Genomic DNA, 15,299 nt, shown 5'->3' with positions numbered 1-15,299 from the left:
ATTGCAATGCAGACCAGAAGTCTCAAACATCTGACGGAGCCTTTACGTACCATATCCTAATCGGCCCCTAAGTCTGCATTGACTGTGATTCTTATGCTTCTCAGATGCAGACTGGAAGGGCCAGTGATAACTGGTGTGACTATCCCAGCACACTGTATCCTTTTTTGATTTCCCTAAAGTCTGATAGGTCGTACGAGCAGCAGAATACTAATTCACTAATTCTAATGAATGTGCTTGACCCGAATGGGCACTAAAAGACACAGTAACATGTCACTCTAAAAAGTAGTGTTATTAGTAACACCCTCTCATTTTTTATGTTAATGGAAGTCCAAATAAATGTACTTGTTTAACAATGTTATGCTCGCCTGGTGAGGTTGTATGGCTATGGCAATTTAATGCTGGTTCTTTCGAGAGAGGTTGTGCAGTTACGGATGCCACCTTTCTCACCGGCCTGCGCTCAAAAATGGAGGACATGCTGTTAAAAAATGGATAAATGGTAGCTCTATGTACAGTTGGTAGGTGGCAACACAAGAGTGGGGGGTGAGTCGCTGCAGTGCACATGCATATCAAGTCCCCCTGTCCATGATGATATATGTCAGACAATGTGGGTGAAGCTTTGAACATATGATTATTTCCATCTCAGTTTCCCTAACAACTTTGTCTTCATCCAGTTCTTTATATTATGGACATACATGAATGCTTTCAAAGAATAGAAAAATCTTCTCAACAGCCTTGGGAATTCCAGGCTCCAGGTCTACAGGCAAGCATACGGTCTTTACCACTTTACTCTAAAGAGAGATTCCCTCAGCAGGATGTCCCTCAGTGTCCTCAATGTTTTCCTCTCACACCTTTTGACCTCTAGAGCTCTGTACCTCAGAGGACAATAAAACATAGTATGTGATTTTAAAGCGAAAACGTTTTCAACGCGATGATTGTGGCTGTAGAGTCATGGATTAGGTTTGGATGAATGGGGCGATGCACAAACAGTTATTTTTCCCTAGTCTTGTATTTCTAACCATCACCAGCAATGGGCATCTTGCTGTGCTTGATGAGGTCTGCTGGGGTTTTGAGCAGTGACAGCTCATCTAGTGAGGCATTTGGATGTTGCCTCCCTCACTGCAAAACCATATACTTTTATTTAAAATCACCTTAATGGAATGACTTTTTTTGACCTGCCCGCTGCGCTCTGTTTGTTGAGTTAGTGTTGCCTTTCATCCTTTCAGGGTGGGGCCAATTTGTATTGATTGGCACGTCAGCAGGACTTTGACGTCATGGCCATGAACTTGAAGTGAAGTGTAGTGCACATGTTGGGTTGGACAGGTGTCTTGCTGTGCCCGACCTGTAGCCAGGAGTCCCCATGGGCCCGTGCCCATGAGAAGTGTGGCGTCAGGAGGATAACAGAACATAGAACATTTTAAGTATGGCATTTTTTGAAGCCACATAGTGAGTCGTTTCTGTCCCTCGCGTTTGACATGATGGTCTCCTCTAGTGCCAGTTACAACGCTGTGCCCGCAACACGCCTGTGCCTTGGTACCGAATGCATGCAACAGGAAGGAGAGACTCTGGCACTGTGTTTGTAAACTGTATGCCTCTACAGCTTTGAGTGGCTGAGCACAGCAGGCATTGCTAACATTGTGTGGTGCTGGGGCCCAATGTGCAACATAAACCATGTTAGTAGGGACTCTGTAGGGCATGAGGCGAAGTCTAACGCCTAGAGTTAGCTGAAAAGTTGTGAGATAACCTCCTTGGCACTTGTGTCTACGCAATGGTTGTACTGCATTGTAGAAGAAAAGGGAACATTTACATTTTTTCTAGGGGTCCTTCCCCTACCCCTGTACATTCCTTATGTTAGTGAAAAGTCACCAGCTGCCACTGGTTTCGAGATTTGTTGTGACTTCCTTCACTGATGCCTCTCTTGAGATTTAGGGGCAACACGGTGTTTTTACTTTCGTAGCCATCATGGATCCACCTGTTCCATGTTTAATCAATAGAAAGAAAATACAATTACTAGATTAAATAGAGAGATGTGTATAAAGTCAACAATTTTGCAATAACATTTATTTTACGGTATATTTCAAAATATGTGTCTTGGTGTGATCATATATATTTCAAATAAAATAAGACATTTATATAGGTTTTTCAGCGATTTGGCGCATCACTACGTCAGGATGCTTTATCCCATGGATTTGCAGAGAAAGGAGGAATAACGTGATCCTGAACTTGTATATCATCATGAACATTGTATGTCTTTCCTTTTTCTGGAAATTGCATGTTATCATGTTGAAAGCTTTTGTTCTCACTTCCAGCCTCCTGCTTGTCATCTGAATATGTCGACAAATCTAAATCTTCAGTTTTGTCTTTCTAGAAAGGAAATAACATAGACGTCAATCAGTGATTGAAAAAAACCTAACAAAAGAAATTACAAGCACGCCCTCTAAACAACACGAAAGTAGCTTGATAAATCAATATATTTATTTGTTTCACACCATTACAATTCGGTTTTACCGAAGCTATAGCAGCGCAAGTGGTATTTAGGTATGTTTTTTAAAAGCGTACTTTTATGAAAGCTTACCCTACATTTAGTCATGCTCTTTGGGAAGTAGGTGGTGAGACCACCGCCAACAGTCAGAGTAGGAAGCACAGATCCAGCAAGGGTTGTGTTGTATCCAACCCTTTGGGTGAAGGAGAGACTTTAGAAAGGTAGAATTAGGAGAGAGAGACTGTTCAGATTCCACACATGCCAAGATTTAGAAACAAATGAGAAGTTTTAAAATGAAGGTATAATAGGCCGGATGTACAAAACATTTTTGCAGGTCACAAACATCCTGATACGAGGGCAATTTACGACCCAAAAAAACATTTTGTAGGGAACAAATGCTAAATTGGGATTTGGTAACTTGTTACCATATCCCAATTTGGCTTAGCGACTCGGTATTTGGAAGGGGGAGGCGGAAACTCCTTGGCAAATGGGAAGGGGTCCCCAAAGACCCCTTCGCCTTTGAGAATGTAAACAAAAATATTTTAAACGAGCAGGAAGTGGTTCCACAGAGCACCGCCTATTCTGAAAAAAAATTAAACTCCAAAGTTTTGTTTTCTTTTTTTAAATGTATCCTGTTTTCCTTTAAGAAAAACAGGTTGCATGTGTTTTTCAAAGAAAAAGATTGCTTTATTTAAAAGCAATCACAGGCTTAGCGACTTGGTATTTGGAAGGGGAGGCGGAAACTCCTTGGCAAATGGGAAGGGGTCCCCAAAGACCCCTTCACCTTTGACAATGTAAACAAAAATATTTTAAAAGAGCAGAAAGTGGTTCCACAGAGCACCGCCTACTCTGAAAAAAAAATTAACTTCAAAGTTTTGTTTTCTTTTTTTAAATGTATCCTGTTTCCATTTAAGAAAAACAGGCTGCATGTGTTTTTTAAAGAGAAAGATTGCTTTATTTAAAAGCAATCACAGACATGATGATCTGCTGATCTCAGCAGGCAATCATCCTTGTGATGGTTATCATTCCTAACGAATCGCAAATTGCGACCTACCTACCTTATTAAAATTCATGAAGTCGGTTGATTTGCAACCCCACTAGGTATCATACTTTAGGAATTGCTATTTCCTAATTACGATTTGATAAGAACTACAATTTGGAAATCACAGTTCCACGTTTTTGTGCATCTGGCCCTAAGTGCCTGAAGTAACAGAAGACTTAATAAGAAAATAGGCAACAGCACTACAGAAGGCATCTATCTCACAGTGATCTCCAGCTCCAGCTGATAGGATACTCTCCGCAAGGCAAATTCCAGAAGCGAAAGGTGTAAAAGGGCTGGAAATAGAAATAAGCACGTACGGAAAATGGGGGAAACAGCTAAGATAATGTAATAGTAATTTTATATATTTATATAGCGCATTATCACCAACGGTCTCTAAGCAATTGCTTTGGGAACCCGTCCTGGTTTTTCCCTGTGAGATAACCCATACTGGGCACCCCCAAGGTGATAGCTAGGCATCCCGCCGCAGGGGGCCATAGTGGAGATTAAGCAAGCTATTGCCCAGAGTTGCAGAGTGTGAACCCGTGATTTGAGCAGGCACCGAAGCGAGAATTATCGAGTCCGTGGACATTTTGGGCTCAAGACCCTGCCGCGTCGGGAATTGAACCCTGGTCCCGGGTCTGACCTCTGCTTCATGGTCTGCCTCTTCTAACCATTGAGCCACACTTCTCCACGTAGATGTAGCACATCACCTTCATTGGGTGACAAAATATACACAAACCGTGTCCATACAAAAATAAGAGGTAATAGTAACGGAACACAGGTTATCATGGCGATGACACATAGTCTTCGGAGCCACGTGGCATGCTGAGTTCTTTTGCAGACAGGCTGTTTTGTGTGGAAACTCTTCCCACAGACTAACATCTTCAGTGTTCTTTGGAGAATGAGCAGCCTTAAACAACCCGTCCATCCTCCAAGCTTCGACATTCTCCAGGTTTCCAACATTCTTCTTTACCTTTACATTTAAATGGGTTTCCATCTCCATTGCATCTTTTTTACACATTTGATTTACTTTGTAGTTCTCTTGATTCTTCTATTCACTAATTCAGATGTTTTTCCTATCTAATGCTGTCCACTTATATCCAGTTAACCAGTTTGGGGAGATCTTGATACCTCTTTGCCTACCTTGCAGGGAATGTTGAGCATAGTGCCATATACCCATAACAGTTCATTGAGTGCTTTCTGTCCAGAAACGCCGTTCACCCTTGTCAACTGTAAGTCCTCTTTAAGCATTCAATTTATCATTTGGAGCTGCCCATTTGACTGTGAGAAAGACTGGAAAGTCCTCAGATGTTTTATAGATAATTCATGCACCAACACTTTCATATATTATAATGTTAGTTACACTTTGTTGTCAGTGATAGATAATGCAGGAATTCCTTCATCCGTAAAGACATACTTCAGAAATGTACTAACAGATTTGTGGTGGTCTTTATTACTACTCAAGTAAACGGCCTTCATATGTGGTAATATGTCAAACAAGCATTGGCATAGTCAATAGGTCTTGCTTTTGGGACCTTATAAGTGTTTAGCTAGAGCTATTGGCTTTGCCGATGTTTTTAAGCTATGTTGCAGAGTCACGTGGGTGTTGTGGAGCATGTTGAAAAGTTATAACTAAAACGTGTTATAAGCATTTTTGTTACCTTATGTATAACTAATAAGACATTATTGTCTAGGCGGGACCTAAAGCATTTGTAATGCAATCAGTCTCGCATTTGTGAAACTTATAGAGATTGATGTTGTAAATTATATTTTTTTTACTAGAGGACTAAGAATGAGGACATATCAATGGGAAGAGAGAGGCAGCTGCAGCACTGCCTAGAGGACTTAAAATGAGGAATGACCACTGGGACTACAGAAGCAGATGCAGGACTGTCTAGAGGACTTAGAATGAAGAATTTCTGACTGGGCCAAAGAAGCAAGTGAAGCACTGCCTATAGCTCTAAAAATGTGGGACTGGCCGCCGGGACCAGAAAAGCAGCTGCAGCACCGTCTGGAGGACTTAGAATGAAGAATTACTGATGGGACCAGAGAAGCACCTTGCAGCACTTACTAGAGAACTAAGAATGAGGAATTACCACTGTGATCCGAGACACAGCACTGCCTAGAGGATTCATAATGAGAGAGTTACTGATGGAACCAGAGAAGCAGCTCTGTCTAGAGGACTAAAATGAGGAATTGCTAACAGGACCAGAGAAGCAGCTAGCAGCACTGCCTAGGGGACTAAGAATGAGGAATTGTCCCTGGGAACAGAGACACAATGGCAGCACTGAGTAAAGCACTATGGGCCAGATGTAGGTAGGCAAATACCGGTCGGTAACGGCCGAAATTCGGTAATTTCGGCCGTTACCGACCGGTATTTGGAAAATGAGATGTAAGGCCACCTAAAATACAGATTCGGTAATTTTACTGAATCGGTAATTTTACCGATTCGGTAAAATTACCGAATCAGTAAAATTACCGATTTTGTATTTTTCGATGTAGGTAGCACTATAATCAGTGCTACAGGGCTTTCAGAATTCGTTATTTACCACCAACTAGAAGTCGGTGGTAAATAATGAAAAGCCTTGAAAAAGCATTTGTTTTGCTTTTCAAACGCTGCCATGTTGCAGACATACATGCCCTTAGGGCATGTATGTCTGCAACATGTGCACCCATACACGATTGAGGGGTGCAACAGGGTGTCAAAGTGACACCCTGCCGCCCTTCAATGTTTCCCCCAATTACCGAATCGGTATTTACCGATTCGGTAATTGACATTCATTCCTATGGGCCTACAGGCCCATGGGAATGAATGGCAATTACCGAATCGGTAAATACCGATTCGGTAATTACCGAATCTTACGGATTCGGTAATTTAAAAATAGAAATTACCTACATCCCATTTACCTACTCTTAAATACCGAATCGGTATGATTCGGTATTTAAGAGTAGGTAAATCGAGATTGCCTACATCGGGCCCTTAGAATGTGGGAATTACCGCTGGGACAGAAAAGCAGCTGCAGCACTGTCTAGATGACTTAGAATGTTAGAAATTCTGCAAATGTTTTACCACTTAAGGTAAGAAAAAAACATTTGGATCATGTCTACAGTTAAGATGCATAAAAATGTATTCACTGACAAAAAGGTGTGTATGGTAATTTGGAGCACTGTGAAAGTCATTGCTCCATTCAAAGCTTACACAGACAAATTCAACATGTACCGGATAAAACACTTAAAAGCATAAACTGGGATTCCCAAAAAGGTTTTACAGAATTATGTAATGCAAGGCTTTCACAACGCACTATATGGAACAACTCACCTTCTGAACGTTCAAAAGAACATAATGCCCTAGATTCAATATTTATTCTGATATGAAAATGCCATTTTAAAGTGGTGGAAACCACATGTAATTCATTGTCAAGGGTGAGATACAAGTGTTCTAAAACACAGTGTCCACCTTTCCCCAAAATACATGATAATGTGTTCCAATGAGACACAGCAGTTACCAGCCAGAGGTGGGACATAAATATCATTGCTCACTGATTGAGTCATCAGTCAAGGCCAACCTCCATGCCTGGGTGCAGTGATCCCAGTCAGTCACTATCTGGAGACAATTATGTTATTCTTCTCATTGGGGTGCAGTGACTCACACAGGTTTCTCCGAGATGCTGCACACTCACTCCTCCATGGAGGAATCCATTTTACTGAGCCAAATTTCTGATGGCTTTAGTGAATAAGGAATTGCAGGAGTGCCGCCATACTCTCTTACGTGCCATCACACCATCCCATCTGAACAGGGCCAATCCTACTATGGACTTTGTGAACTTCCCAGCAGTCAAGTCCAGCTCGGTACTAAACCACCAGTTTACTTAACCCAAAAAGAAAATTAAATTAAAGATCCTACTTGGTGACAGGAAAGCAAGGGTAAAAGCCTAGGTGGCGCAATTTCCTGCCTTGATAAATTGTGCAGGGCATTAGCCTCCTTTTCGAGTTTGCTTCCATGGAACAAATCTTGCATGTACAGGCTAGTGCTACGATTACTTCAATAAAAAAACTTGCTACCATTGTTGGGAATTAAACCCCACTCAGTTTTAAACACACACAGATTCACAAAAGACATACCTAGATACTAAAGAACGAAAGGCTATTCTAATTGTTGCTCAGATTCTGCTTTTTGCCCGGCATCTCACTGTTTCCTGCCAGACCCACCCCAATATGAGACATGTTCCTCTTCCTAGACTGCTGCCCAACCAATGGAGGCCATGCAGTGTCCGTCGCAGAAGCTAACAGTCTTTTGACACAGGAAGAAGACTAGAACAAAAGCTAACAGTCTATTACACAGAAATAAGACAAGAAAAACGAAAGATTGTCAGGTTGCCAAAAAAGGTAGCGGACATACAGAACCTGGTTCAGACTGGGGGCTGCTCTTCACTGGGGGTGCTACAGGGGAGCACTGGAGGGGACTGGTTTATAGGCCGGACATGGAAACTGTGGAAGCCGCCATCTTACAGAGAAGACCTGCCGTTGCCTTTTGCTGGCCCCACTGCCTCCGCTTGTCCTTCAGCAACATAGGCAACACCGACAACAGGAGGGGGCGGGAGCAAAGGCAACACACCGTATAACTGTAGCCGGTATGCACGGAGTTTAGAGCAGCAAAATAAATATAGTAAAGGGATAACAGAGTGGTGAAAAAAAGTAGTATATTGTAAAAAGTCTTGCGTGGAGGGAACAACCTATGCAAGAGCTTGCGTGCAGGCAATGGACGTCCAACTAGCCGTCACACCAACATGCGCACATTAACAAGTACATGTCAGAGAAGCATCAAGAAATGTCATGGGACCACTCAATTTAAAAAAGAGTGCACTGAACAAACGATTATATAAATCAAAAAGTAAGGGCACAAGTAAGAGGGCAAAGTCAAAAAACACACCCAAAGGAGGGACATAGACCAGCGTTTCACCAATAAAATAAAAGCATTTTAGAAGAACAAATGAAACAACAAATGAAAGCGGTGGGTGGGATCTAACCCCAAAGAGGGATTACAGCATACCTTGCAGCGTAGCGCATGCACGTTGCCTCTAGGCTTGACCTAAATAGGAAACAATTCTAAACAATTTTTACACTGCTTACAGGCCCTTTTTTCATCAAGAGTCAGCTTTCTATAGGCTTTATGTGGCACACTTACTGGTAGCAATAGGGGTTGTATGTAACACTTTGACTTTATCACTGGCAGCAAAACTTATTATGCTTGATCTGACTTTCTATTCAATAATAGAATCATCCCTGGCAATCAAAAGTGTGACTCCTTTTAGATTCCTCCTCGGGTGGTTCTCATGAACAAGATCAGCAGTTTAGTCTTTCAATGGTTCATGTCACAGTGCTTGATTTATAAAATACATTTGTGCCATCGCTTTCACCAGGAGGTCACTTCAGTTTGCACCGAACATTGCCCCTGATATGCTGTCAATGACAGTAACAGCACAACTACTAACCATCACACTCCTACAAATGTGACATTTCGGACTATTTCAGGGCCCCAAAGATATAAGAATGGCTTCGGCGGCAGGCAATAATCCTTTGTATTGTATAATGAAGTAATAAATAACTGTTGTTGTGGTCATCTCTAAATCAGTCAGACAGAGCCACCTTGTGGCAGACTATCATTAGCAATGGTATTGACAATTAAGTGTTGGAACCACCGGCTCAAATTAAGCACTGTGATGGGGTACCTATATCTGTGATTGGAGAGCCTGTATTACTTAGTTTCAGTTCATTTATCACACACCAACACAGCTGAAGGCTCAGTGGTTCATCAGTTGTTTTTTTCAGGCCAACCAATCAGGACACATTCATTTAACACCCTTGAATTGCGGTCTCCGTCCTCAATAGCTTTCCGCTCATTCTCACCAGTGACTTCAACAACAACCTCTTTATTAGCTATTCCTCACCATCACTGATAGCAAAAGGTATACATAAATGGCCGTCCCCTTCAAGATTCGTAATTCCAGGCTGATATTGTATTTCAACCAAAGTAACCATCTTTGGGATGGTTCATTACGCCCCTTTTGTATTGAAAGTAAACACTAACTGTGATTCATACGTACCACAATTTTTAAAATGGTAAATGTCCCAATAGCAAACTAAGGATTTGCTTTCCACCACAGAATAATTCTATTTTCCCACTTTCAAAGCTCTGAAGGCAAAGGTGATTATGTTTACCCTGTCCCTCACCACTCGTGTTGGGGTTGCTACCAGCACTTTGTTGCTTGTGCTCATGGTTGATATGCTTAGTGTTGTTAGACCTCTTTAGTATAATGCAAATCTCTGGTTTACCTTTTATAAAAGCTTCTTGGCCGCTGACCAGATAAAGGGAACATCCATGTTAAGAAGATACATCATCGTTTCCAGAAGGTGAGAAAATCCTCCTACACATTTTAAGAAGCACTCAGCTAAGCCTTCCTCACGGTTGGGTCTCATGTCATCACTGGATAGTGTATGACTTCTTTGGGTCACTCACCCCACTCTGGTCTACATATTTATCATTCATTCAACACAAAACTGTCCTGCCATCCTGAGAACATAGTACATTCAGAGGCCGTCCTCAATTTTCAGCATGATGCAAGGGAATTCAGGGCTAAATGTACAAACACATTTTTCAATTGACAGAAAATATGTATAACCCTTTCATACATATGGCCCTCAGTTTTCAGTTATCCCAATAGAGCACTTTTAACAGTTGTTCAGTCTTTTCAAAGCTGGATTATGCCAACTCCTACATTTCTGGTATGCCTGGTCTGGTCCTGGAAAGCAGCCCTCAATGATGTGGACTAAAAAGGGCCGCATTGTGCGTGGGCGAGCTGAGCTCAAGCCCAAAGTGTCTAGGTTCAGAGCAGTGTGCACAGATCTGACCTAGTGTACTACTTTAACCCTTTCGATGCTGATGACGAGCTCAGCTCGTCATCACCCACGGGTGTCGTGTGCTGATGACGAGCTGAGCTCGTCATAGTGCCACTAAAATGGCATTTTCCAGCACTGGGGGGGAAAACGCCCAGCAGCCATGTGGTTAATAATTTTATCTGATTTAGGCCGGTTGTGACTGTTGATTCTTTTCTGGCACTCCATACATTTTCTTGTTCCTATTTCCCCCGGTTTCCCCTTTTCCCCATCCATCCTTCCTTGTTGCTGTCATCTCACCCCTTCACCTGGCCACTGGCCTTCAATTTGGCCCTGATGTATACCACTCGGGCATGGTATAGATGATTCAGGTGAGGGGAAGGAGAGGTAAATGTGTGCTTACAGGCAGCCAGTGCTCCGAGATACCCAACCAGGACCCCACATGTGAACAAACAAGCCCTCATGGAGATGACCAGGAGAAGCAAGCTGGAGAGGATAGCCAGGAGGACAAAAAGGGTCTGCCAAAGTTGGTTTTGCCGTGGACAGTATCTGAGAAAAGGCCGACTCTGACTATTTTCCATCTTGAGAAGATCACATCACATCGCTCCAATCCTGCTCTCTCTATAATGGCTTGGAATGAACACCAAAAAGTATCATATCTGGTCTATATAATTCACAGGGCTTTATATATCAGTACTGCATTCGACATGAACCACAAATTACCCATCTCAGGATGCACCCATTAACTCCAAAGTGCAGAATCTTTCTCCCTGAAATCCCCTCTGGAAAAACCCCCAATAACAATGAAGCACGCGTTTTGGGGAGTTCTCTCAAGCTATGGAATTGCATCCGTATGACTATCAAGACATCAAATAACACTTTCAAGAAAGATATTATTTTTCAATGCCACATCAAGATAAGTGCAGGTGGCTATCGTCCTTCAATTAATGGTCAATGATTAGAAGGCTTTGAACTAACAGGAGACCTCTTTTAGATGTCATGCACAAGATTGTAGTCCATAATGTCCCTCACTATTAACTTTTCAACCTACATTTAGAGTTATTATGAGTTGGTTAGCCCTCTAGTTTAATTATAACTGCAAGACTATTAGCCACCCTGATGGAAAGCATATTTTTGTTCTCAAATGTAACTTCATTATGCACTCTATTGTATACTTTTATCAAGTTGAATTTGTATGTCTCTTGGTTTTGAGTAAAGCAATCTGTTAACCTGGTAGGTCTTGTTCACGCTAAATATAACTACAAATAAATAAGTAAATAAAGCTATGAAACTCCAAAAATGCGTACCAGTGGAGCTATTTGATACAAGTGCCCTGTGCCGTTTCACAGTATGCTTCAGAAGTGTGCTTAGGTGAGTGCCCTTAAGAGAAGTGCATGTGGATGGAAAGACCATAGCAGCTAGAAATGTTCATCAGTACAGAGAGTAAATATCTTACAGTACTGGAGCCTGTCCTCAAAGAAATAAATTAGGATCTGATGATATTCAACAATGGAAGACCTTCATGAAGAGAACTTTACAGGTGTTTGGAGATATTAGACTGCCCATCACATTCATGACTAAGGTGAAATCATTAATATGCTAATTGAGAAAATCGGTTCATGTGTAAAACGAGGTTGTGGTAGAAATGTCATTACCGATACAGAAGGCATTCTTGTTAAAGTACAATCACCACATGTCCAGTGACTTGGTCTGGTAAGAAAAGACGTTCTGTGGGTTCTCGCAGTGAAATGATCACTCTACAGAAGTTCCATTAGATGCTGGAAAATGGTTTAGAAGGCAGTCTCACTTTGATGCTGCTGTCTTCCTCTAGTGGGTTTACTTTATCCCAGTGTGATAGCAGAACCACTTACAGACCGAAAATGGGTTTTAAGGGAGTAAATTGACTAATGAAAAGTCCTTGTAAGCCTATTTAAATACAAAAGTACAATGAACTTAGAAGGAAGATAGTCCTAGGTATGTAGAAATTGTTAAAATAATATATTGAAGTTATCTTTAAATAAAGTTATGAAGTGTCTACACATAAGGTATGTGGAGGTATACTTCATGTAAACCTCTCATTTTATAAGTAGGGCCATTTTCAATAATTTGAAAAACAAATTATATGTACCGTTACGCATTTCTACATATAGTTCCGGGTGGGTCCCAGCAGCAAGCTTTGGCACTTAAACCTGCAGTGGGGAGCGAGTTTACCAGAGCTTCTGAAGGTTCAAAACAGGTTAAAACGCTTACTTAGGAAGAAGTGTGACTTAACTTTCCCTCGAGGTAACGGTGCAGCTCGCCAAGGCAGGTGACATTGAGAGTGCATGGATCTGAGTGCAAAACATTGGCATCTCAGTACTATTAGTAGCCTGTGCATAGGCTGGTCTTGCCCTGGGCTGTTTAACAAGTCAGATTTTCAGGACTCTACACGAGTTACATTCATTATTTATGTAAATTTATTGAATGAGGTGATTGCAGAAATGTAATCTGGACCGATTTGACCACCACGAGACAACCCGATATTGGATATTAAAACACATCTACCAACTATTTGGAAACAGAAACAGGGGGTCAAGAGCATCAGATTAAAAATAAGTGATTGCAGAAGAGACAAACAAAGGTATCAAAGAAGGCCTGGTGTGGATCATTTAAGGAATGATGTTTTGATCCTGACCTCTGGCAGTGCCTGGAGGAAGAGAACAAACCTTGAAAACCAGAAAGTGGAGCAACCAGGGCCGGGCTTAATTTATTTAAAAAAAGTAAGTGCCAGGACTCTCGTTAGGAGGCCACTGCAGATGGCACCACCCTCTGCCCCTATAAGCGCTGCCAAAGACAGCACCAACACAACTACTAACAATCACACTCCCACAAGTGTGACAATTCAGACTATTCCAGATTCTCAAAGCTATAAGAATGGCTCGGGCGGCAGGTAATACTAATTTTTAACGTATATTGAATTAATAAATAACTGTGTGCTCATTTCTTAATTAAACAGACAGCACTAACGTGGTAGACTGTCATAAGTGCTAGCACTAACAATTAAGTGCCGGCAATGAACGGGTCAAATTAAGCACTGTACCAGGAGCACATATGCCTAACCACTTGATACACAATTTTGTTTAAAACCAAAGGGGTCTAAGGCATGTATCTAAAGAGGAAGGGGCCCTCAGCACAAGTGCAAAGTAATATACCTGCTGACAATAATTTTGACTGCTGACTCAATAAAGTGTACCCTAGTTAAAGGAATTTAGGAAGAGACCAGGGAAAGGACTACACACAACAGGTATTTGACATGGCCCGGTACTCATCAAAGTAAAGAAATGCATAATGGGTTCATAAAAACTATGGACGATTTTAGCACGAAACACGCAGTCTACGAGAAATAAATCACATCAATTTAACTAAATAAATGTATTATTTCAGGCTTCAACGTTTTAGAAACGCCCATCATTTGCAGAGAGAAAACCCCAAGGTCAATAAAAATCACCTGTTATCCATTTTACTTGATCTACTTCTTTGTTGCAGAGGGAAGAGCAAGCATGGCTGCTTGACCTTAAGAGCTGTCCATCCTTCCTGCAACCTTTTGTTATGGGAACAGTATTTTCTTATCAACGGTGGACTGGTTATTATTTAATTACACCAACTGTGTAGGTGTGATAGAGAATTTACAAAGTGGACTTAAAAATTCACTGACTTAGAGCTACCAGCTAAGCAGATGGAAATCAGCCGGATGGCAAAGTTTGCATTATCATCAACCAAAAAATCCGAATTTGTGCAGCGTTCCATAGGCCTGAGTCTCTCTTTGGAAAAAGCTCAGTTTTCTGAGCATACACATTTTTTTCTAATGTATCATTAAACCTTGTCTGTTCACAAAGTACATGACTCTTTGAGGAACAAACTATTCAACACATTTTCAGTTAATCTGTCCCTTTGTGTTTTAGGACATTTAATTAAACAAAGTGAATGTTTAGGTCTGGGTTTGCCAGCACAGCCGTCAAACAGACTATATTGCGAACAGTATACTTAAAATTGTCTTTGGGTCTGCCCCTTCAAATCATAGGCTTTCTTCGAGGCCATTGGAGTCACCTACTGGTACTGGCTGTTTGGTTGGATCCATTTGCCTTCACTAGAGTGATTGCACTGGAGTGCATGTGGGGATGATTTACAACTACAGCCCTCTCTGGCTGCTGCTGGAAATCTCAGATGTGTCTTGCTCTAATGCGATCACACTGCATGCCTTAGAATGAAAAAACCCATACGCATTTGCTCTGCCAGAGCTTGTTATCAAAAACCAGTGGCGCTTTAGATGGGAGGGACATAAGGGAACTTTCTGAAAACATCTACAAGGTTTCATTCTAATGACTAGATTCCAGAAGGCAAGGATTTGCACAGTGCTGTTCTCTGTTCTTAATTTCAACCTTTAACAGGAGAATATCTGCAGGAATAGTTCATTACTATATGTCCGCAAGGGTGCTATCAGTAACTCATTTACTCGGTAGACAAAGAAAGAACAAGTATTGTCAAAGCCAGTAAGTTTTGCATTGACTGCCAGCCTTTTGTCAATTTTTTTTTTCTTTTTTCATTATTTTTGCAAAAATTTTATTCAGGAAGCTCAATGATGGAAAGGAGAAGGAGAGAGAACCTCTCCTTAATGTCCTATCATCTAAAGAGAAAGATGGGCCAGTGGCCACCTCTGCCTTACTCTGGCCCAGAACAGTAGGGTACTGTCACCAGAAGTTGGGACAGGTTGCCTCACTATTTTCCCTCCCTCCTGGACTTACACACCTGTGTACCCATGATATTGATATTGGGGATAGTCCAGAACTCCTTTTCTGCATGGTCTACAGGGGCCTCAACTAAGTCACCAAGACTGATGCTCACCGA

General features: G+C 41.6%; 1 protein-coding gene across 1 annotated transcript in view; it reads right to left on the bottom strand.

Annotated features, from left to right (window-relative positions):
* Positions 1-1,867: 1,867 nt before the first annotated feature.
* The window catches only part of LOC147750804 (sodium-coupled monocarboxylate transporter 1-like), a 366,759-nt gene continuing 353,327 nt past the window's right edge, over positions 1,868-15,299 (bottom strand). The window contains exon 15 of the mRNA XM_086936978.1: positions 1,868-2,361. Within this exon, the coding sequence (XP_086793104.1) occupies positions 2,164-2,361 (198 nt within the window). The 3' untranslated portion in view covers positions 1,868-2,163. The remainder of the gene's footprint in view (positions 2,362-15,299) is intronic.

Source organism: Lissotriton vulgaris, chromosome 1_1 (genome assembly GCF_964263255.1).
Source record: "Lissotriton vulgaris chromosome 1_1, aLisVul1.2, whole genome shotgun sequence".
In the NCBI taxonomy this organism is placed as follows: Eukaryota; Metazoa; Chordata; class Amphibia; order Caudata; family Salamandridae; genus Lissotriton; species Lissotriton vulgaris.
Note: the sequence above shows the minus strand (reverse complement) of the source record. Positions and strands in the feature narration are given on the sequence as shown.